This window comes from Sebastes umbrosus, chromosome 6 (assembly GCF_015220745.1).
Source record: "Sebastes umbrosus isolate fSebUmb1 chromosome 6, fSebUmb1.pri, whole genome shotgun sequence".
Taxonomy (NCBI): domain Eukaryota; kingdom Metazoa; phylum Chordata; class Actinopteri; order Perciformes; family Sebastidae; genus Sebastes; species Sebastes umbrosus.
In genome coordinates, this window is record NC_051274.1 from 29,601,407 (window position 1) to 29,623,655 (window position 22,249).

Below are 22,249 nucleotides of genomic sequence, written 5' to 3' on the forward strand. Positions count from 1 at the left end.
TTCCTCTGGTCACTGATAGAAACAAGTCGTGTCAAGAAAAGTCACTATTCAACTTTACAGGACACATTTAAAGGGACCGTTTGTAAGAATCAGAAATGCTTGTTAACAGCGACACCTGTGGCCGTTAAGTCAACGAAAGTCAGCGTCGGGCTCGCACTTGCGCTCGCTCTAAATAGACATGAACGTGCATCGCTCAAAACAGTGAGGCGACACACGTCAGCTAAAACCACAATATCACTCTATATTTCAGCTGCTTGGCAGTAATGTTAGCTGACCAGACAAAGGTCTCTCCATGAATTAATGCTGATCCTAGTGTTGGCTTTTCCTGCTTCAGCATCCCGACCGCGGCCGGAGGGAACAGGGGAGACACCGGCACCCGGTTGGAGACGATAACGTTTCTTGCTGCTGAGCCCCGTCACTTCACAAGAAACGGAAAACCTCTGTTGGTCTGGGGAGCTGCAGCATTTATTTCTGCACAAACGTCCACTGCACATTCACTAGATATTCTCAGAGCTAAACTAACTCTTCTGCAGTGTGTAGTGTGCGCGCATGCACGTGAGGTGGAGCGAGCTGAGTGAAGGCAGGCAGAGGAGCAGAGTACAGCAGAGACTCCGGCCCTGGAGAGCAAAGCTACGGTCTCCCCCGCGCCCTCTGACCGCGGCCAACACTGTTTTGCAAGACGGGCTTCACTAGATAGAACTTTGCGGTTTTGGTGCTTCCATGTAGTTTGTGTTGGAGTCTCGTCTGAACAGTGTAGCCACACGCAAGCGTGCATTTGCGAGCGCCCATGGGACACCGACCCGGGTGGTTTATACTTGTAAAAAGTTACAAACAGTCCCTTTTAAATAGATTTACAAGGAGAGAAATTACATTAGTGGAATTTATGATAGTGAGGACAATCTTATTTAGCCATATTTCATCTTTAATATTTATATGATGTTCAGATTCACTGATCTGTGTTTCTGCTCAGACACTCACACAGCTGCAGTTCATCTTCTCACCACTGGAGGTCAATGTTGTCCTGTTAGTGAAACTGAGACTGATGGAGTCGACTGCAGAGTCACCTCCTGTTCTACTGATACAGAACATATTCACATCCTCTACTGCTGTAAAAGTACTGATATATACTGATAGTGCAACATATTCACATCCTCTACTGCAGTAAAAGTACTGATACTTACTGATAGTACAACATATTCACATCCTCTACTGCAGTAAAAGTACTGATATACTGATAGTACAACATATGCACATCCTCTACTGCGGTAAAAGTACTGATACTTACTGATAGTACAACATATTCACATCCTCTACAGCAGTAAAAGTACTGATAGGAGGACATATTCACATCCTCTACTGCAGTAAAAGTACTAATACCACACAGTAAAACTACTAATATAACACAGTAAAAATACTCTGTTTCAGTCGCTCTGCACTGCTCTCACACGGCAGTTACAGCTGATAAAGCTGTCCTGACCGTCGACGGGGAAGCGTAACATAAAGATGAAAATGCCAAATAAAATCCATGAATTATCAAATTTGCATCTTAATTGTAAATTGACAAAAAGATGAAAAAGTGACCCTTCTCAGTCTGATCCTGTTTCTCTCTCTGTGCTTCTTAATGTAGATGGTGACGATGGTCCAGTGGAGACGAGGGGATCGAACCCCAACTCAGGTACTTTTGTGTCTCCGCTCCTCTAATATCTTATCTTAATGTCTGTATATCTTCTGTAAAGCACTTTGAGTGGCCTAGTTGTTGCTGCGTTCCATCTTTCACATTGAAGGAGAACCTAGGGTTCCTATCTTGTATATCTATCTCTACGCGCTGCCTGCAGACACACACAGGTGGAACTCATTTAGATCTCCCTCAGTGTGTCTAAAGGTGTCTGACGGTTTGCTTCATGTCGTCCTGAAGAAGGAAATATGTCTCTCTGACACATTAAAACTCAGTGAAGTAACCGAGTTTACCGTTCTGAACTTTCTGTTATTTCATTCAAAGTTTCTTCACACTTCCTCCTTGTGCTCTAGAGAGAGGGAGGTGCTCAGTGACCTGCAGTTAAATTATTAACAGAACTGAGACCGAGGTAAAGAGAGAGAAACCCTACAGACAGACGGAGAGACAGTCAGAGGGATCAGCTGTTGACATGGAGCTGCTGTCCTCCCTGCTGTCCACTCTGAGGACTGTGGATCCAGGGACTCTGGATCAGGAGTACAATGTGAGTGTCTGGTTTTATACCTGTATGTGTGTGTGTGTGTCTATATCTAGTTGAGGCTATTTTCACACCTTCAAGGGGCGAGTTTTGAAATGTAGGTTTTTAGATTGAGTTTAAAGCCGTCCTCCGGTGTATTTTCGGCATTTCTATACAATACAATGAATCTTTATTGTCCACCAGAGTGGAAATTTGTCATCGGCTCACCAAACACAAGAAACAACAACATTAAAAAAAGCAGACAGCAGATAGTAAAAAACGGACACAAAGACAGGTCATGTTACACATTAAAACAGTTCATGTCAGTGTCTGTGGCTCAGATCTGCTCAGTCACTTTGTTTAGGTAAGAATATTCATGACACTAGTTGAAGGAAACACATTTTTAGTTGCCAGAGGGACTCTATAGCGCCTCCCGACTGGCTGAAGAGAGGATGGAAGCTATCTGCCAGGATGCTCCTCACTTTCTTCCTTTCTGTAAAGAGTTGAGTCAAGGCGTTTTGGGGTTTACTAACTGTTCTGCTTGCTACTGACACAATCCTAGAGAGTTTATTCTTATATCTACAGTTCAGGTGACCGTACCAGGCAGGAAGGCGAAAGGTTAAAACACTCTTAACTATAGTTTTATACACTAATTCTAAGATCTGCTGACTGACACCGAGGTCACTAAGTTTCCTTAGAAGATAAAGTCGCTGTGAGCATCTCTTGAAAACATACTCTGTATTTTCAGAGAAGCTCACCTGGGAGTCCAAAACTGTACCGAGGTATTTAAAGTTTTCCACAGTTTCAACATGTGAAACTGGCTTGTGTCATTTGTGGTCAGTAAATTCATCTAAACTGGGTTGAAAAACGATGCAATGTGGATGCCATGGTAATGAATAACGTCTGACTATTAACCACACCCCCATTCTCTGTTTGAGAACGTAACCCAAAAAAACAGGAAGTAAAACTGGCTTTAAATTCCAGTTTTGAAACAGCTTTTCATTTCTGTTTCAGGACTCAGAATGTTGACAGCGTCGCAGAGCATTTCTAAGACCAACATATTGATATTTTTCTGATAAGTATTTAATAAAAAATAAGAAATATAAATAAAAACATCTCTTCTAAAAGTCTCATGAGAATTTCACACCTCAACATGAAGTGTTGAAAGCTAGTGCCGGGGCAGAGGGCTGAGGTTAACGATGATGGTGAAGCAACTTTCTGTGGCTGCGCTCCAAAACTTATACTTTTTATTTGTATTCTTAGTACATACTGCAGCTGCCCTTACAAAGTACATACTGTTGAATGCAGTATGCATACAACTTCATCAGACAATTGTGCCTTGAACTTTGACCCGCTTGCTCATAAGGTGCCTTCAAATGGGGCCGTGTTCATGAGAAGAACACCCCCCTCTTGTCGTATCCACGACCTCGTAAGTGGAAAGTTTCTGAAAGCTCAGAGTTCACGAGTTGTGACTCACACTCAACGCCAACACACACACACAGTCAATGCAATGCTAGAGCTGCTAACGTAGCACAAATACACACTGTTTGTTGGCCACTCCCTAAAGCTATGCCGGGCAGACAAAGTATCGTTACGCCGAGCAGACACACAGCTGACAACCTGCTAAACTAAACTAAATGTGCGGTGGAGACTTTTACTGGGAAAGTGGCTGCATGTCCTGTTAACTACACGCAGCATCGTGGCTACTAAGTTAACGCTCCTGGACGGGTGAACTGGGGACTCCCATCAACGAATATCTGTTGTGCTCCTGCAGCTGGTACACCGCTGCATGCAAGGAACAAATCTTGTCGGTTAATAATCGGTTAACGAGGGTCAGTTATCGGTTAAGAACATTTTTCAAAATTAGCATCCCTAACAGCTAGCGGGTCATTGTTGTGAAAGAATCCCCTTCAGGGCGATGAGAGACCCCGACCGGCTCGCTGTACATTATCCCTTACATATTGTATTTTTAGTCGTATAATGTTTTTTTTCATAATCATATAATATGTCTGAGAAAAATGTTGATATTCTCAACGGCCTCATCTTCTTCCTCTGTCATTATGCCTTTACATTTCCTGCATTATGTTACCCGCTTGCTAGCTCGCAAAATGTTTAGCTTCTGTGGCTTCTAGACGCCGACAGTAACGTTAATATTGCCGTTGCTTAGCAGCGGCGTTCTTCACGCCTTAACCACTTGAATGCCAAGCATATCATGTACACGACTTCCCAAACTCACAAGTTTCATTTGAAGGCTTCAATATATCCGCCGTGCAGAGGATTGTGGGACACACATAGTGTTGTTTTTGATGATAATACAGTAAGTGACTTCTTTCCTGGGAGAAGCTGCTGTTTATTTGCATGTGCTTTGACATCTCTATGATGTCTATTCAAATGAGCTGCAGCTACATAATAAAAAGTGACTGAGCTGCTGTGTGACGTCAGGCTGCTTCATGTAAATATATACAGCCTTACAGAAATGTGTCTGTTCAGAATCACACCTCTTAAAATATCTAACAGGTCAGTCAGTACTGAAATAGTGAAGCAAGGCATCCTGAGCAGCGACCGCTCTGCTCCATCCTCCTCTCGGTTACCGTCTCAACATGAAGCTTTAAATACAGGTCTGTGGTCAAACAGAGAAACAGGTTCATCAGTGTTTCTATTTGTGTCACTTTACACCGACACAGTTCACCACCCACAGGAAGCTTGAGTGAAGGCAGCATGCATTATCGTCGCTGCTCGAAATCCTCCTCTGTGTTATAAAGTGTGTCTGTAGTGATGGTTTAGATGATTTAGAGTAGAATAGTGGTACTAGTTGTGTTAAGGTGAGTCTGCAGGTCGGGCTGTTTGTTCCCGCGGGTCAGCCAAAGTTGGTCAATAATCCTGCTTCCTCATTCTCTGTGTGGTCGCTCTCTCAGGTCGGTTCATTATTAACCCGCCAAGAAACTTCCTCGTTGTTGTTCTTCCTGAAATGACTCATCAGAGAAAGAGACCTGAAAGACTCTCCTGAGACGCTACTCTGTCTCAGTCTGACCTCAGGTTTATATTTAAAGTAAAAGTCTGCTTCATATTTCTTCATGTTCAGACTCAAATACAAAACACAAATACACATGAAACATATTTTACTAATAATTATAGTGTTCACAAGTAAAATATGTGACAAAAGTAGTGAAGAGTATCTGGAAAATGTGTCAAAAATATTATTAATAATATATAATTATTAGTGAAAGCGTGTAGCTATAGTGTGCAGCTGTAGTTGTGTAGATTTAGCGTGCGGCTGTAATTGTATAGCTGTAGCGCATACCTGTAGTGTGTAGCTGTAGTGCGTAGCTATAGTGTGTACCTGTAGCGTGCAGCTGTAGTGTGCAGCTTAAGTTGTGTAACTGTAGTGTGTAGCTGTGTAGCTGTAGCGTGTAGCTGTAGTGTGCAGCTGTAGTTGTGTATCTGTAGCGTGTATCTGTAGCGTACAGCTATAGTGTGTAGCTATACCTTGTAGCTGTAGTGTGTAGCTGTAGTGTGCAGCTGTAGTTGTGTAGCTGTAGCGTGTAGCTGTAGCGAGCAGCTGTAGTGTGCTACTGTAGGGTGCGGCTGTAATGTGCAGCTGTAGTTATGTATCTGTAGCGTGTATCTGTAGCGTAGAGCTATAGTGTGTAGCTGTACCTTGTAGCTGTAGTGTGTAGCTGTAATGTGCAGCTGTAGTTTTGTAGCTGTAGCGTACAGCTATAGTGTGTAGCTGTACCTTGTAGCTGTAGCTGTAGAGAACAGCTGTAGCATGTAGCTGTAGTGTGCAGCTGTAGGGTGCGGCTGTAGTTATGTATCTGTAGCGTGTAGCTGTAGTGTGCAGCTGTAGTTGTGCAGCTTTAGCATGTAGCTGTATCGTGTAGCGTGTAGCTGTAGTGTGCAGCTGTTACTGTCTTTTTGTACCAGATAGTTAATTGTCATGTTTTTATCATATAATTTCAGTTTTATGGTATAGAATTTATGTGTGATAATATTCCTCTTAATGTGTGTGTGTTACAGGTGGTGCGTTCACAGACCTCAGTGGTAAATAGAGATCCCAGTTTGACCACTGAGGAAGGAGCTCTGAAGGAAAACATCAAGAAGAACCGATACAAAGACATCCTGCCATGTAGGGACACACCACCTCCTCTGTGTCCTCACTTCCTTCCTTCCTTCCGTCTCTCTCTCACTCTAAAACGATGTGAAGACAAATTCACGTTTGAATAAGGTCTTTATATTTCCTGCTGGGAGACGTAAGAGAGGAAATCTATAAATGAAAGGATAGATTCATAACTTTTGAACAATAACGACAATATTTCCCTCTGAGATGTAGTGGAGCAGAAGAAGAAAGTAGCAGAAAATAGAAATACTCAAGTAAAGTACAAGTACTTCAAAATTGTACTTGAGTAAATGCATTTAGTCCTCCATCACTTCCATTGGAAACGTGTTAGACAGACTTGAAAATAATGTGAATCTGTGTGTGTAGATGACCAGACTCGGGTGGTGTTGTCTCTTCTGACCTCAGACTCTGACTCCGACTACATCAACGCCAACTTCATCAAGGTGAGCGCTGCTTCCTTCCTCTGAGTCAGAAAGTTTGTGACCCAGCAGCCATATTGAGATCTGTTGAGGAAATACAAAGCACCGCCCACCAGCCGGAGCACACTTTCTCATTTTTTCAGCTAAACAGTACACTATAAGATGATTCTGAAAACATTTGAGGAGAGAAATAGACATTACAGTAACATAATATTGTTTCATATTTGATCAGCGTCGCCTAGTTTGATCGTTTGGTCGGAGTTTGTGAGTGATTGACAGCTGCCTCCGTTGAATGGACTGCCAATAGGAACGCTCTCTCTCTGAAATGACCTGTGATTGGTCAAAGTCTCCTGTCACGGGCTAGATTTCTTAAAGCCTGAAAACAGAGCCATGAGGAGGTGCAAAAGTCTCAGAACACTTGAATTACAACATGCTGAAGGGTTATTATGGAATTTTTTTCGCAATGATGGCAATAAACTGCCTACTGCAGGTTTAAGTAACGTCTGATTATAATGTGATTATTGGCTGTGTGAGAGCTGATAGAGCTCAGCTCGTCAGAAAACAGGTTTGATGAGACGTAGGTTGTCGGTTTGAATCCATCTCAAACTTTTATCACTTTAGTATTTTTCTAACTTAAAGTCCAACCAAAAAATTAAAAAAACTTCCATATTGTTTCGCTGGAGTTGATGTTTTCATCTATGTTCAATTTACATCCACATTAATTATGAACATTAATATAGTTATTTATTAATTTAATAGAATCCCATTAAGAACACTTTATGAGTGTCCAGCCACGTTGAGACGGAAGTTACTAATGAAGTCTTTGACAAACAATAAAACACTAAAGAGTAGAAAACTAAACACATATTTACTTCCTTGCTTGTTATTCTGTGTTTTTTTGTATTCTCTGATGTAGTTAGTCTGCAGCCTGTGTGTTGTAATGCTGGTGTTTGTCCTGCAGGGGGCGCCAGCATGCAGCAGCTACATCGCCTCGCAGGCTCCTCTCAGCTCCACGCTGACAGACTTCTGGAGGATGATCTGGCAGCATGACATCAAGGTCCAACACACACTCACCACGAACCAGTCATGGCCAGTTAATTACAGGAATTAGTCTGGGCCACTGAGAACTACACAGCTACAATAATTCAATAACCTTTGCTCTTAACTTTCAAGCAATTTAATATGTGAGACTGAAAATGTTTTTATCGTCAGATGGAGGAGGCTCTGTCTAATGTCTGGAACTGTGTGTGTGTTTCAGGTGATAGTCATGGCCTGCAGAGAAATAGAGATGGGAAAGGTAAAAATCATAATGATTTTGGAGCCATTCTTTATTTATTTATTTATTTGTACATTTGTTACCTGAATGCAGAAAATGAGGTAGGGCACCCAAAGGCATTTAAAAACAAAAAAAAAATGTATTTATATTATTTTATTTGTATATGGTGACCAGTGTCCCCGAGAAGGTGGCGCCCTAGGCGACCGCCTATATGACCTATGCCTTAAGCCGGCCCTGATGATAATAATGATAATAATAATCTAAAATATAACTCTGATGATTGAAAAATGATGATATATTTCAACATATATTTTGATTTATTGTCTCTTAATTTTGACTTAAATGAGTACCTCATAGTTTTAATTAATATGTCATTACTGGGAAAATGTGATATATTTTCTCACGCGAAATTGTGATGTAGCAGTATTATTATATTATTATGCATCTCATCATTTTGGATTGACCATAATGATTTTATAAAATTTATTTTCGTTATTCTTCAACATTTAATTATTACCTTAATATTTCTTTTCTACCAGAAATGATTCAGATAGAAACAGAAAAGTGTACATTTATATAAATATGTACATATATAATTTCTATGTTTCCATTCTAATTAATAATGAATCTCATTTATCAGTGTTGAAGATGAATGTGTTTTTATTAAGATGAACTGTGGTCGTATTTTTTGTGCTCTGCAGAAGAAGTGTGAGTGTTACTGGTCTCCAGTTCACCAGTCTGCTGCATTCGGACCGTTTACTGTCTGCAACGTGAGAACACACACACACACACACACACACACACACACATACACACACTGAGCTCATAGAAGATTATTTTTAATATTTTACTACATTTAAATCAACGAGAAGGAACTTTTATGTTGTGTTGATTTTGGCGCCCTCTGTGGACTGACTAGTGTTTCCCATAAGCACCACCGCCTCATGTCGTAAAGATCTTCATCTAAACACAGAAAGCTTTGCAGATAACATTTATGGAGGACAGAACCTGCCAAAATCAAAAATTACTGAAAAAATAAATACATGACTTGATGAATAAATAAATATCATTAAATTTAGCACAAATAACATTAAAAATAAATGTAGCTATTAATGAATTGATAAAATGAGACATAAATTTATATTTCTGTTTTGATTTGCTTTATCATTTATTCATCATTGTATGAATTCCCATGAATTATTTTTATTATTTTTTTTAATTTATTTATTTAGCATTTACTTTTAATTTATTCATTTATCTTTGCATTATTTATTTATTTTTTACTTTATTTATTTATTTATTATTGCATTTATTTATTTATTTTTATTTATTTTATATATTTATTTTTAAATGCATGTAATTATGTATGTACAATATATAGACAATAGACTATAGACAATCTTCTCACTGATGGAAAAAGTATGAGTATGATGAGTATTGCGACTTTTTTTCTTTATTACTTTATTCTCGAAATCTCAGATTAATTTCTTTTCCTCAGTGTGGCCCTAATACTCCGTCATACAAAGGGGCCCATGTAGAGTGTTTATGTGGTTAAACTGAGACTGTCAGAACCATTAGAAACCTCCTCACAGTAACTTTAACTGAGTCAAACATGTCTGCTGTATTTAAACATGTAGTTCCTGTGTGTCTCCAGTTGGGGGAGACGCGTCCTAATGAAGACATAGTGGTCAGAGATCTGACTGTCACCTACCAGCAGGTAATTCTTTAGGATTCTTGAAGATGTAACATGTAAATCAGACCGACCTGGAGTTGTTCTCTTTTGATGGAGCTACGCTAACAGTTTCCCTCTGCTTCCAGTCTTTGTGCTAAGCTAGGCTAAATATGTCCTGCACCTGGATCTACTAATGGGACTGATTTGGGGTTCAGACTCATTGATATCAACCTCCTCCTCCTCTTTTTCCCGCTCTTCTTCCTCCTCTTCCTCCTCTTCCTCCTCCTCCTCCTCCTCCTCTTCTCTCTTCCTCCTCCTCCTCATCTTCCTCCTCTTTGTCATCCTCCTCCTTGTCCCCCTCTTCCTCCTCCATCCTCTTCCTCCTCGTCCCCCTCTTCCTCATCCACCTCCTCTTCCTCCTCCTTCTTCTCCTCCTCTCTCTTCTTCCTCATCCTCCTCCTCTTCCTCTCTCCTTCTCCATCCTCTTCCTCCTCATCCTCCTCTTCCTCCTCGTTTTCCTCTCTCCTCCTCCTCCATGTCCTCCTCCTCCTCTTCCTCCTCTCTCTCCTCCTCTCTCCCTCCCTCCTCCTCCTCCTCTTCTCTCCTCTTCCTCTCTCCTCCTCCATGTCCTCATCCTGCTCTTCTTCCTCTCTCTCCTCCTCTCTCCCCCCCTCCTCCTCCTCCTCTTCTCTCCTCTTCCTCCTCCTCCTCCTCCTCCTCCTCCTCAGGTCAGCCGTTCAGTGACTCAGTATCAGTTCTTGTCGTGGCCGGATCACGACGTTCCCTACGAGGCTGCGGGAGTTCTGGACCTGCTGGAGAGAACAAGAACCAGTCAGGGAACACACACCTCACCTCTGCTGGTACACTGCAGGTACACACACGCACACATGCACACACACACACACACACACACACACTAAACGGCTGCTAATTTCACGTCATTACTGCAGCTTGTTGTTGCCAGCAGCACAGATCGCAGGTCAGATGGTCATTAACATTCAACAGGCCGTTACACACATATGGCAGCTTATCTCACACACACACACACACACACACACACACACACACACACACACACAAACTCACAGGCACACACACTCCCACACACAGGGAGCAGGAGGCTGTGAATATGCAGCAGGTAACACCAGCTATCGATGGCACAGCGAACATGAACACTGCATCTGTTCCTGTGTGTGTGTCTGTGTGTGTGTGTGTGTGTGTGTGTGTGTGTGTGTGTGTGTCACAGTGCGGGCTGTGGGAGGACAGGAGTCATCTGTGCTCTCGACTACATCCATGACCTGCTGGTTACCAAGGTAACACATGATGACACAAAGACCTCTTCAGAGAAATACTGCATCCATAATTACTTCTACTACACTGTACTCTGATAAAGTAACTTCTGTGAAGTAAAAACCTGAATATCATTTTACCAACTACATATATTTTCTTGTTTGTGTTTTGATGTTCTAGATAATTTGCTTTTTGTTTTCACTCTTGTTTATTTATCCATGGGTCGTATTTCATCCTCCATAAAATAATAAAAAGTAACAGCAATAACACAAAATAAGGAAGTCAGTAAATAAGTAAGCAAGTAGCCTAAATAAATATATAAAAACTTTTGTTGCAAATATATGTTTTTCTTGCAGATTCTTCTCGGGCAAAATTCAGCAACAAAACCAATCAAAATATGAGAGTAAAATAACCAGAAAAATAACAGAGTTGATGTTGATGCTTCGGCAGTGTTTAAGTGTTTGAGTGTGTTGCTTCCTGTCGTCTGTAGCAGATCACAGCAGACTTCAGCATCATGAAGGTCGTCCTGGAGCTCCGCAGACAGAGACCCTCTTCAGTCCAAACTAAAGTAGGTGGATTTAAAGCATCGAGCCCACAGGGGGCGCTCTGTGCTGCTGTACAATGGGCTCGTTCCAGATGAGCCAGGCCTCAGTAGAATCCATCACCAGCGATCGGCGCGCACACAATGCACACCGGTTAGATTTGTGTCCGACTTGATCCCGACTTGCTCTGACATCATGCACATGTGGGCAACGATAACCTCACGAGATCGAGTCGGCCGCAGGTTTTAGAGCCAGGCGCCGCAGTTGCTCTCCACCGACTGCAAGACCCAGGGCATTATGGGAAACGCCTGGCTGTCGCCTGATCAAAGAGCTGATTGACTCTTAGTTTGACGACAAACACCATGAGTTGTAGAAAGTCTGAACTTTCTGTGTATTTGTAATATTTAACGCTAGATTGTAGAATATTAGACTCATGTGCAATGAAGGTTTCATCTGTTAACAAACACAACTTGTGTGGTTGATAATAACATAATCCTCCTCCTCTTCTTCCTCCTCCTCCTCCAGGAGCAGTATCAGTTCATCTTCACGGCGGCCGCCTGCATGTTTGAACGCTTCCTGCAGTCGGACAGCAGTCGTCAGCTCCTCGGACACCTGTCTCAGGTAAAACATATTTAGACTCCTCCTCCTCTTCCTTCTCCTCCTGCTCCTCCTCCACCTGTCTCAGGTAAAACACATGTAGACTCTTCCACTTCCTCCACCTCCACCTGTCTCATGTAAAACACATTTAGACTCCTCTTCCTCCTCCTCCTCATGTAGCCTCAGGAGTGTCTGTGTGTGAGAGGAAGTAGATGTGAGAGCAGCTGCAGAAAGAGGAACCAACGTATAATTGTGACTTCCTGTATGTAAATTCAGAGTTGCAGTTTGACGGTTTGAGAGCAAATAGTTGAGAGACACTCAGAGACACTCAGAGAGACGCTGGTCAACATTTAACAGCCACTAAAACTACAGTAGAACTACTAATGGACGACACACGCTGACGGGTAGGTGAACTCTTAACCAGATTATAAAACATCACGTTAACCTGCTGACTCTCATCACAACAGAAAGACGTGAATTCTCTGTTTCCTTCATCAGTTTAATGAAGTTAATCTTCTTCTCTGTGTCTCTGACTGCGTGTTAACAGTGAATCTCTTTATAATCTGTGGAACAGAAGATCTAAAGCTCAATGAGACGACTGAATGACATGTTACTCAATCAGAAAGAGAAACGCTTATATTAAGAAGCACATTTCTACTCCGTTCTGGAGGAAGTGTTCACATCCTCTACTGCAGTACTAATATCACACTTTAACAACACCCTGTTACTAAAACTCATCATTGCTTACTTGTTTGTGCAAAAATGTTACCTGCTGCTCGAAAGAGGAGTAAACGGGGTTTCTACCGGGTTAAACTTCAGACTCTTTAAGAAAAAGCTATTTATAATACCTGTTTCACCATCATACCGTATGAAAGATATCCGTGTAAACCAGCGGGAGAAAAGCCCAGAATTTGTCACCAAGTGCATGAATTTATTTTCATTTATATCACATGTGTGTCTGTCCTTTTCAACAACAATTCCTAGTAATATAATTAATTAATCATGACCTGGATGAGCAGCAAATCATGAATGGATAGATGGATTAAACAAAGAAAGTTATATATTATATAATAAATAATGTAAGGGATAATGTACAGCTAGCCCGTCATAGTTGTGAAGGAGTTTTCCTACACAACAATGACCCGCTAGCTGTACATTATACCGCTTATTACACGGCTACTTACTTAAGAAATCAATAATTTGACACAAAAACAGAGTCTGCCAGAGTCCGACATCAGAGCTGCGTCCATAGCAACGGTCTGTTATGAAGAAATAACAGTCTGTAGAACGCCGTGATTGACCAATCAGAATCGAGTATTCAACAAAGCCGTGTAATAATTAATAAAGTTTAAGAATAACTCATTTATTTATGGTCCACATATGAACGTACATACAGTAAGGTCGCAGGTCTGGAACTATGGTACCAAGGATTTTCAGGCTAGAGAAGATATAGAATAGTCTTATACAAATTTGTTATACAATATCCCATCAGCATGCAACTTAAAGTTAAGCTATTATTCATCAGAATATAAAATGTCGATCACTTGCACTTTAATTACAATCTGTATATATGTATATGCCTATGTACATACACCAATATATCCTCATTTGTATATATTGTCTTATCAGCACTTTACTAGTTTGCACTCTGGTTAGATGCAAAACTGCATTTCGTTGCACTTGTACCATGTGCAATGAGAATAAAGTTGAATCTAATCTAATGTAATCTAATATTTAAGACTATTGTAAATATATTTAAGACTGTTTTTATACCTTAAAAGGCCTTTTTTCTGCCAATAGATCCCCTGAAATATTACACACTGTTCCTTTATGACCTGATAACATGAACTAAACTCTTCTGCTTCCTGTTTTCTCAACAGAAACCTGAGAATAAAACCACAAGATCATCTGCTTCCTCCTCCAAGAGGTATTTATTTATCTATCTATTAATCTGTCTATCCGTCTATCTATCTATCTAACTATCTATCTATATATATATATATATCTATATATCTATCTGTGTGTCTATCTGTCTGTCTATCTGTCTCTGTCTGTCTGCGAGCAGAGAGACAGACAAGATAAGTCTCACCCCGAGGTGTTAAATTAACACTTTGTCACCCTCCTTTTTCCATCCCTCCATCCCCATATGTTACCACGTTGCCATGGAAATGGAGCAGCGAGAGAGGAGAGGAGGAGATGAGGAGAAGAAATGAGAGAGGAGGAGGAAATACATGTTACAGTTTTTCTCATTCGCTTTGGCTCAATTATTCTCAAATCAGAATTATTATTTTTTTAAACAATGAGCTCAAATTTCTGCACAACTAGTTTGTAGTTACTAACTGAGAATACTGAGAATACGTACTGGGGAGTTGATTTATCTCAAAAACAAATGATCCACTGAGTTACAGACGTCTCTTTCCCCATATAAATCTATGGGGAAAAGTCTTTTTGGGCCCAATAGAATCACGAGACGGAAACGGAAGTTGCAGTAGTCAGTTTTATTCTGATGTATTTTATATTCTGTCACAGAGAGGAACTATACAAAGGTTAAACTACTAAAAGCAAAACTTCCTCCTCTGTGATGCCGCTCATCTCAACACTTGTTCACACGCCAACAAGAGTTTATGATAAACCCTTTTTTCTATGTTTTAATTTTTAAATCCTGTTTATTTAATCTGCAGAAACAGTCTGTGATTTCTGCTGGAACTACTTCTTCATTATCCTCTCTCTCTCTCTCTCTCTAACTCTCTCTTTCTCTTTTTTCTATCGTTTACAGACTGTCTCGTCTGACTGACATGAACGACACGTACGCTGTGGTCAACAAGCCCAGACATGCCCCCCCACCTTCAGCAGAGCCCGCCTACTCTGTTGTAGCACCGCCCCCCAAATCCAACAGGTAAACAAACACCTCAAGGTCGTCTTCAAATTACTTTTATGCAAACCACATAAAACGTGGTGACTTGTAGCTGTTCTTATATTTTGAGTAGGACTGTCAAAGTTAACGCAATAATAATGCGTTCACGCAAATTCGTTTTAACGCCACCAATTACTTTAGCGCGCAACTTGTGATATTTAGGTTGTAGCGGGCTCAGTTTCAAAGCTAGAGTGTAGATACTGGTGTCATATGAAACTAGAAAAGCGTTTCCATCCACTTGTTTTTATGCAAATTTTAAAAAAGAATCTTAAAATATAGCATGTTTTTCCCCATTGTCTGAGGTGTGAAAGTTGGTGTATCGATAAAATCAAAATGAAAACAGATTTATGATCTTGAATGCAGGATTTTTATTTGTAGTGGAGTATTTTCACAGTATGGTATTAGTACTTTTACTGCAGTAAAGGATCTGAATACTTAGTGATATTACTACTCAGTTAATTAGAGAATAAGGGCGGAGGTGTTTTTATGCTGCAGGTGTTTGTTTCCCTTTAGAAGTGTGTGATATGTGACCGTCCTTCCTGATGATTAACCCTTAGGACGCTGCCGCCGTCCCATCACTATGACAACGACCCTGCAGGAGCATCGGCAGCTCCCATCTACAGCACCGTCACACCGCGAGGTAAACCTCACACCCTGCCGCTCTCTGCCACGCCCATTTATGAGCCGGCATCGGCAGCCAATCACAGGCTGGGGGAGGGACCGCCGTCGCTAAGCAACAGCGGAGATTATCACCTGATGCCAGGTAAGAGGAGAGGAGGAAAGGAAGGAATTGAGAGAGAAACGTGATGAGATGAATAAGTGACAGAGTGAGTGCTCTCTCTTCCAGCTACACGTGTCTCACCAACGGACGAAGACTATGAAGAGTTCTCCTGTTCAGTCTCAGACATCAGCAGCCTCTGCTCACCTGGAGGCATCGGTCAGTACACCTGGACAGTCTGTCCACAGCTCTTAAAGGGACAGTCCTCCTCTTTGCTGTCTTGTTTACAGGTGTCTGTCCTACCTGTTTGATCTGGAGTTTAAAATCTCACTGTTTGTTTGAAGGCTGATCCATTCCCACATCTTTCTTCCCTTTTCCTACTTCTCATCGAGGATTGTTGGCCCTGTTCACACCTGGCATTAACGTGCGTCTCCACTTGTGATCAGATCTCACTTCCCCGCTCTGTATGCAAATAAACACGTTCATCATTTCTGTTTGCAAAGACTCAATGCCTCGTTGTTTTTAACCGACGGGAGGCAGTAATGCACTTCCTGTGCCGAGTCCCCCAGAAATTAAAGAAGAATAAATCAAAACAAGACAGGGGCTGTGTTCTAAACCTTTATACTATACTAGCAGTACAAACTGATTTTACCAAAATGTAGCATATAGTATGCAAAGAAAAGCAAAATCTACAGTAGGCTATGCCAAAAATACCCGGATGTCGTACTGATTTGGAAAAAATCTCCAGTATACATCGGACCATTCTACCTCGCCTACTGTATCCCACAATGCAAAGCACTGGAACGGTACAGGCTATGGTTACAACAACAGCAGAAACGGCTCGTTTTTTTTACATTTTTCGTAGCTATTTCATCACTAAATTCACTTCTGAAAATGTTTGATGCGAGAAATCAACTGTGTAGATTTTGAATGTTTACAGTTTTACGATATTAGATGGTGAATCAAACATTTGCTCCGACGTTTTCGGAGTTTAGAAGGGAAATATTGCAATAGTGGTACGTGTTTTGTTTTTTTTATCCAGTGCTTTAAGAGCTGGTTTAAAGGCTAAAACCTGGTCTAGCATACGGCAAAATACATCTGCATACTGTATACTACTCAGAAACGCAGTATGTACTGTATACTGTACACTGCATAGTGCGTTCGTCAGTAGTATGCAGTATGCAGTTTCGAATACAGCCTGTGTCTATCCACCTTATTTCTATCCCCCATGATGCCTTGCATGAATTATGGGTTCAACCTCCGGTGCGTCGTGTCACTTAACCAGAGCCGGCATTTTCATTGGTAACAGTATGCTAATCCTCTCTCCTAGAGCGATTGTATTAAAAAATCTAGTGAAACGTGTGAACAACACCTATTACATAGAGATAATGTGATCATACCTCAGCCTTCTTCTACCGAGGGATGGGAGGACGACCTGAAGAAATGGCCTCAGATAAACTACACTAGCATATTTAGCTACTTTATTGACTCCGTTGCTACAGACGGTGAAACGATGAACAATCTGAAAAGCTCTGAGGCAGATCAGTACTTCAACAGTAACAAGGTTTTGATTTTTTCTACACACAGATAACCGTACTTAAACTATTCTTAGTCTAATGCTGCCCTGCACACCGTGCCACAAACTGCCTTACATTTTACACTGTACAGAACATAGTCAAAGTAACTGTCATTAAACAGACGCTACGATGCTGTGTCCTCCCTACACATGAAATCATACCTGATGTTCTCCTGGCTCTGCTGTCAGTCCTTTTAAGGACCCGACGTCTCTTCTCAGCTGGTCTTTCGTAGCTCAACCACTAAGTAGGATACGGGTTTTCCTCCGTTGGCATTTTGTCGACTAAATGAAATGAGCACACATAACGAGGGTTTCGGGTGGTCTCTTGTAGTGCATGTGATTTCGGACGAAGCCCAGGTGTAAACAGGGTCGACCCCCGTCTCTCAGCATTTACGTGACATCACCCTTTAACTCTCTCTGTGTGTATAAATACTTCATTCTGTGTATTTAAACTGTGTATTTGAATGTATTTGTGTCTTTTTCAGGGTTTAACTTGCGTGTTCAGAAGCCCAGAGGACCCCGAGATCCTCCAGCTGAGTGGAGCCGACTGGAGAGATGAACCGGTTAAACTGGACTTCACTGGTTTCCAGTAGACTGTTAGACCGGACCAGTTCATTAAAGAGGATTCTTATTTAGAATTGAACTGGAGGGAGTTGGACTGTCAAAACTTTGTGTTATGATGTGATATGTTGTGTTGTTCATCTGACGAGATCTGATCTGATATCTGTAAATATTTCTGCTCTTTATGTTAACCATCTGTGTACTTTATAAATGTTTTATTTTTAACCTCTTAAGCTCCAGGGTGCTGGAATGTGTGGTTCGCAAAATACATACCCAAAATAAATCAAGAATAGCTCCACAACTACCAGGTCTATATGCATGATTTTGATCTCTATGGATACGTAAGACCGCAGAGAATTCACCCCCAGTGTAAGTCACATTGTGACTGTTACTATGCCTGAGTAAATTGTGATGAACCAAAGGAATATTTACATTTTTTTCCTCACCTAAAATGTTTTCTAGATTAGACAGTGGATAACAGCATTATAGCAACGACGCCATGCACAGATATGCCACTGAATTCATTCAGCAACTCCTTGACCAGAACTGTGCCAAAGCAGATATAAATAACACAAAGCACATAGATTCTACAAAGGTTTTAGTGAGAATAGGACCAGGCGGACTCTCCATTTGGCCACTTGGATACCCAAAGTGTGCCAAATGGGTTTTCTACCTCTTGAAAGGGAATCTGGCTATAAAATACTACTGATATCCACTACAGGAGACTATGTGCACACAATGGAGCCTTTGGCCATGACTTTTACCCTGTGCATCTTCACATTCTACCATTGTGCACAGTATAACATCAATAAAAAACAACTAAATTGTATAATTTTGACTCCAAATGCAGTAGTTTTATTATAATAATGAAATATGATCAAGTAAAACTGAGATAATAACAAATAAGATCAATAACAATGTAAATAAGATAACAAAAAAAGAAACCAAAGTCAAGTATGTACATTCAATATAAAAACGGTCAAAAATATTATAAAGTAAAAAGACAATTTCTCATGTGTTGATTTTGTAACTAAAATATTGAAATCAATGCCAAATAAACATTTTTTGGACAAAAAACACTTGGAGTGTTATTTTAGTAGCGTTAAGGCCTCGTCTTTTAGAAACATCGCAGGTCCTTTAAATCATATTTTATTCAATAACATTACCCGCTCCTGTCGTCGCCGCCTCTCTCTCTCTCTCTCTTGCTTCACCACTCACTTCCCACGTACAAACACACTCTACACACTGGCTCTGCTCCAGATGGCTCTAGAGAGGAACATTCACGTTTTCACCAACACGCTTGGCACACGGAAGAGGCTTCAGTTGGTTGAATCTCCTCTTCTCACCACTAGATACCGCCAGATCCTACACACTGAACCTTTAAGTATATTTTGAGGCTCATACTTTTGTACTTTTACTGAAGTAAACATGTTGAATGCAGGACTTTTACTTGTAACAGAGTATTTCTACTCTGTAGTATTAGTACTGTTAGCTGACCACCGGGAGGCAGCAGAGACACATGAAACACCAGCATGTGTGTGTGTGTTTATAATACTGTGAGATGATGAAGTTACAGCTACACACAAACACACACACACACACACACACACACAGTGAATTAATATCAGAGCCAAGACGAGTGTAAAGGAAGAGAAAGAACACACTCAGAGAGGAAGAAGGTGGTTTCAATTAAACCTTTGGCTTGACTGGACTGTGTGTGTGTGTGTGTGCCGTTCGTGCATGCGTGCGTGCGTGTGTGACATCATAGGTTACGAAAGATAGCAGACGTGATTCAACACACACAACCTGTAACACATGCTGTAACCGTGTGTTTTCTGTGTTTGTGTGTGTGTGTTAAATCCTTTGCAACCACAAGACCTTCCTGCACTCCCATCATGCTTTGCTGCAAGCATAGGACTTTTCCAACACACACACACACGCACACACTTGTACTTGTCTGTCACTCATTCTGATTCTTTAAAACCACTAAGTGCAACTCTCTGACTGCCAGCTGTGTGTTGGGAACTACTGGCAATAAATGTAGTGTGTGCTTTATGGCAGCCACACACACACACACACACACACACACACACACACACACGGTCAGGTCGTGGGTGTTGTCTCTGTGAATGGAGGAGAGACCACAGGCATCCAGATAGAAATAGACGGAGGTGATGGAGGAAATTAATAAAAAATGAGTTGTTGTGTCATGATGTCTGTGATTGCGGTGGAAAGTAAATAAGTACTCAAGAACTCAAGAACCGCACTTAAAGCTTCTGTAGGCAGAACGTTTTTGGCATCACTGGGCAAAAATTCTATAATGGCTTTTCACTTTAACGACAACACCACAACGCAACAACGGAAGGCAAACAACGAAGCGCAACACAACAATGGAAAGCAACAACGGAGCGCAACACAACAATGGAAAGCAACAGCAGAACGCAACAACGGAAAGCAACAACATAAAGCAATAATGTCACACAACAAAGTAATGCAACAGCGTAACGCAAAAATGTAAGGCAACAGCGTAACACAACAACATAAAGCAATAATGCCACACAACAAAGTAACAACAAATAATGCAACAACGTAACGCAACAACGTAACGCAACAACGTAACGCAACAACGTAACGCAACAACGTAACGCAACAACCATAAATAAATAACAACCACCCTTAGCGGACTTTCTTGTGAAACATAACGTGACGAAACATTTATATTTGGTTTCCCACGGGACACAAACAGCGGTCTCTCTGGTGAAAGTCGTGTGTTTGTTTGACCCACCTGTCCTTAGTGGAGTTTGGTCAGCGCCCCTCAGCATCGGAGACGGACACACGGGGTTCCCCTCTTGCGTTACTTTCGGACGGACCGGGACGGCGTGTCAATATACACCGGTTACATGCATAATGTCCTTTCAAAATAAACTTCCATATTCACAGCAAGTTAGGTTTAGGCAACACAACCACTTAGTTAGTGTTAGGAAACAGTCATGGTTGACGTTAACTTCACTGACTAGCGACTCATGTGACTCACAGGACTGACGATACCGACGAGTCATGTGACTGACATGACAAAATAAGTCAACGCTACTTTTAGTTTCCCACGGGACACGAACAGCCGTCTCCTGGTTGAGAAGAGAGAGAGAGAGAGTGATAAGAGAGTTCGCGGAGGAGAGGGAGAAACTTGGATGATAGAGTGATGAGAGAGTTAACCGAGAAGAGAGGGAGAAAAATGAATGATAGAGTGATGAGAGAGTTAACGGAGAAGAGAGGGAGAAACTTGGATGATAGAGTGATGAGAGAGTTAACGGAGAAGAGAGGGAGAAACATGGATGATAGAGTGATGAGAGAGTTAACGGAGAAGAGAGGGAGAGTGGTGTGAGATGGGAAAAGAAAGTGATGAAGAGAGAGAGAGATGAGACGGACTGATAGAGTGATGAAAAAAGACAGATAGTGATTTAAGAGAGAGAGAGAGGAGTCGTCCTGCCACCGGGCCTTGTTGCTAGGCAACTGAGCAGCTCCTCTTTGAAGTTTTCCCTCATTGTTTTTTTTTTGAACAATCAGGTCAGAGCGAGGCTCAGCGGTAACCATGGTAACCACCTCAGCAACCAAGCCTGGCGGCCGTCCCGCCATCAACCAGAGACAGAGAGAGAGATGGAGAGCTTCTTTGCCCTGAGTCAAGGCTCTCAGGCAGACTATCCTGTCAACCTGTGCTTCAACTAGCCGTCAGAAGACATCCGGTTGTAAACACAACATCTAACGTATAATCATCTGATAGGTAGCGGTGGAGAGTGGGGTACAAGTACTTGTACTTTTCTTGAGTATTTTCATTTTCTGTGATGAAAGCCTTGTGATTGTTGGATTGTCACATGTTTTTTGTTGACATTTGTGACGTGTTTTCTGTAGTTGTTTCCGTACGTGTTTTACTTAGTTTACGTACTTATTTTAAGCCCAACCATGACGTTTTCTTAACCCTTAACCTAACTATGTGGTTTTCTTGCTTGAACCTGACTGTGGACATTTGCGTTGCATACAAATAACACGCAAAAAGCAGTGCTAAAAATGCAAAAATGCATATTTATGACGCACAAAATGTCCATGTAACGGACATCGGACTTAAGAGACCCGTGTTCGAGACTGTTGGTGAACCGTGTTTTGTTTTGTAAGTTAAGTTAGTGACGTTTGTCACGTTACAACAATTGTCGCGTTTTTTGTTGACGTTTGTGACATGTTTTCCGTAGTTGTTTCCGTACGTGTTTTACTTAGCTTACGTACTTATTTTAAGCCCAACCATGATGTTTTCCCTTAACCTAACTAAGCGTTTTTCTTGCCTGAACCTGAGTTAGTTGTTTTCTTGCCTGAACCTGAATTGCGGACG

The 22,249-nt window shown here is 41.4% G+C and overlaps 1 protein-coding gene across 1 annotated transcript; it reads left to right on the forward strand.

The window, feature by feature from the left end:
* Positions 1–1,870: 1,870 nt before the first annotated feature.
* ptpn18 (protein tyrosine phosphatase non-receptor type 18) lies at positions 1,871–18,172 on the forward strand. Its single transcript, XM_037772706.1, has 16 exons — positions 1,871–2,216; positions 6,207–6,315; positions 6,673–6,749; positions 7,687–7,782; positions 7,984–8,022; positions 8,703–8,771; positions 9,656–9,718; positions 10,402–10,544; positions 10,920–10,986; positions 11,454–11,531; positions 12,031–12,126; positions 13,983–14,029; positions 14,879–14,998; positions 15,574–15,779; positions 15,864–15,953; positions 17,796–18,172. The coding sequence occupies exons 1-16, from the start codon at positions 2,145–2,147 to the stop codon at positions 17,867–17,869; spliced, it is 1,446 nt and encodes a 481-aa protein (XP_037628634.1). The 5' UTR covers positions 1,871–2,144; the 3' UTR covers positions 17,870–18,172.
* The last annotated feature ends 4,077 nt before the right edge of the window (positions 18,173–22,249 follow it).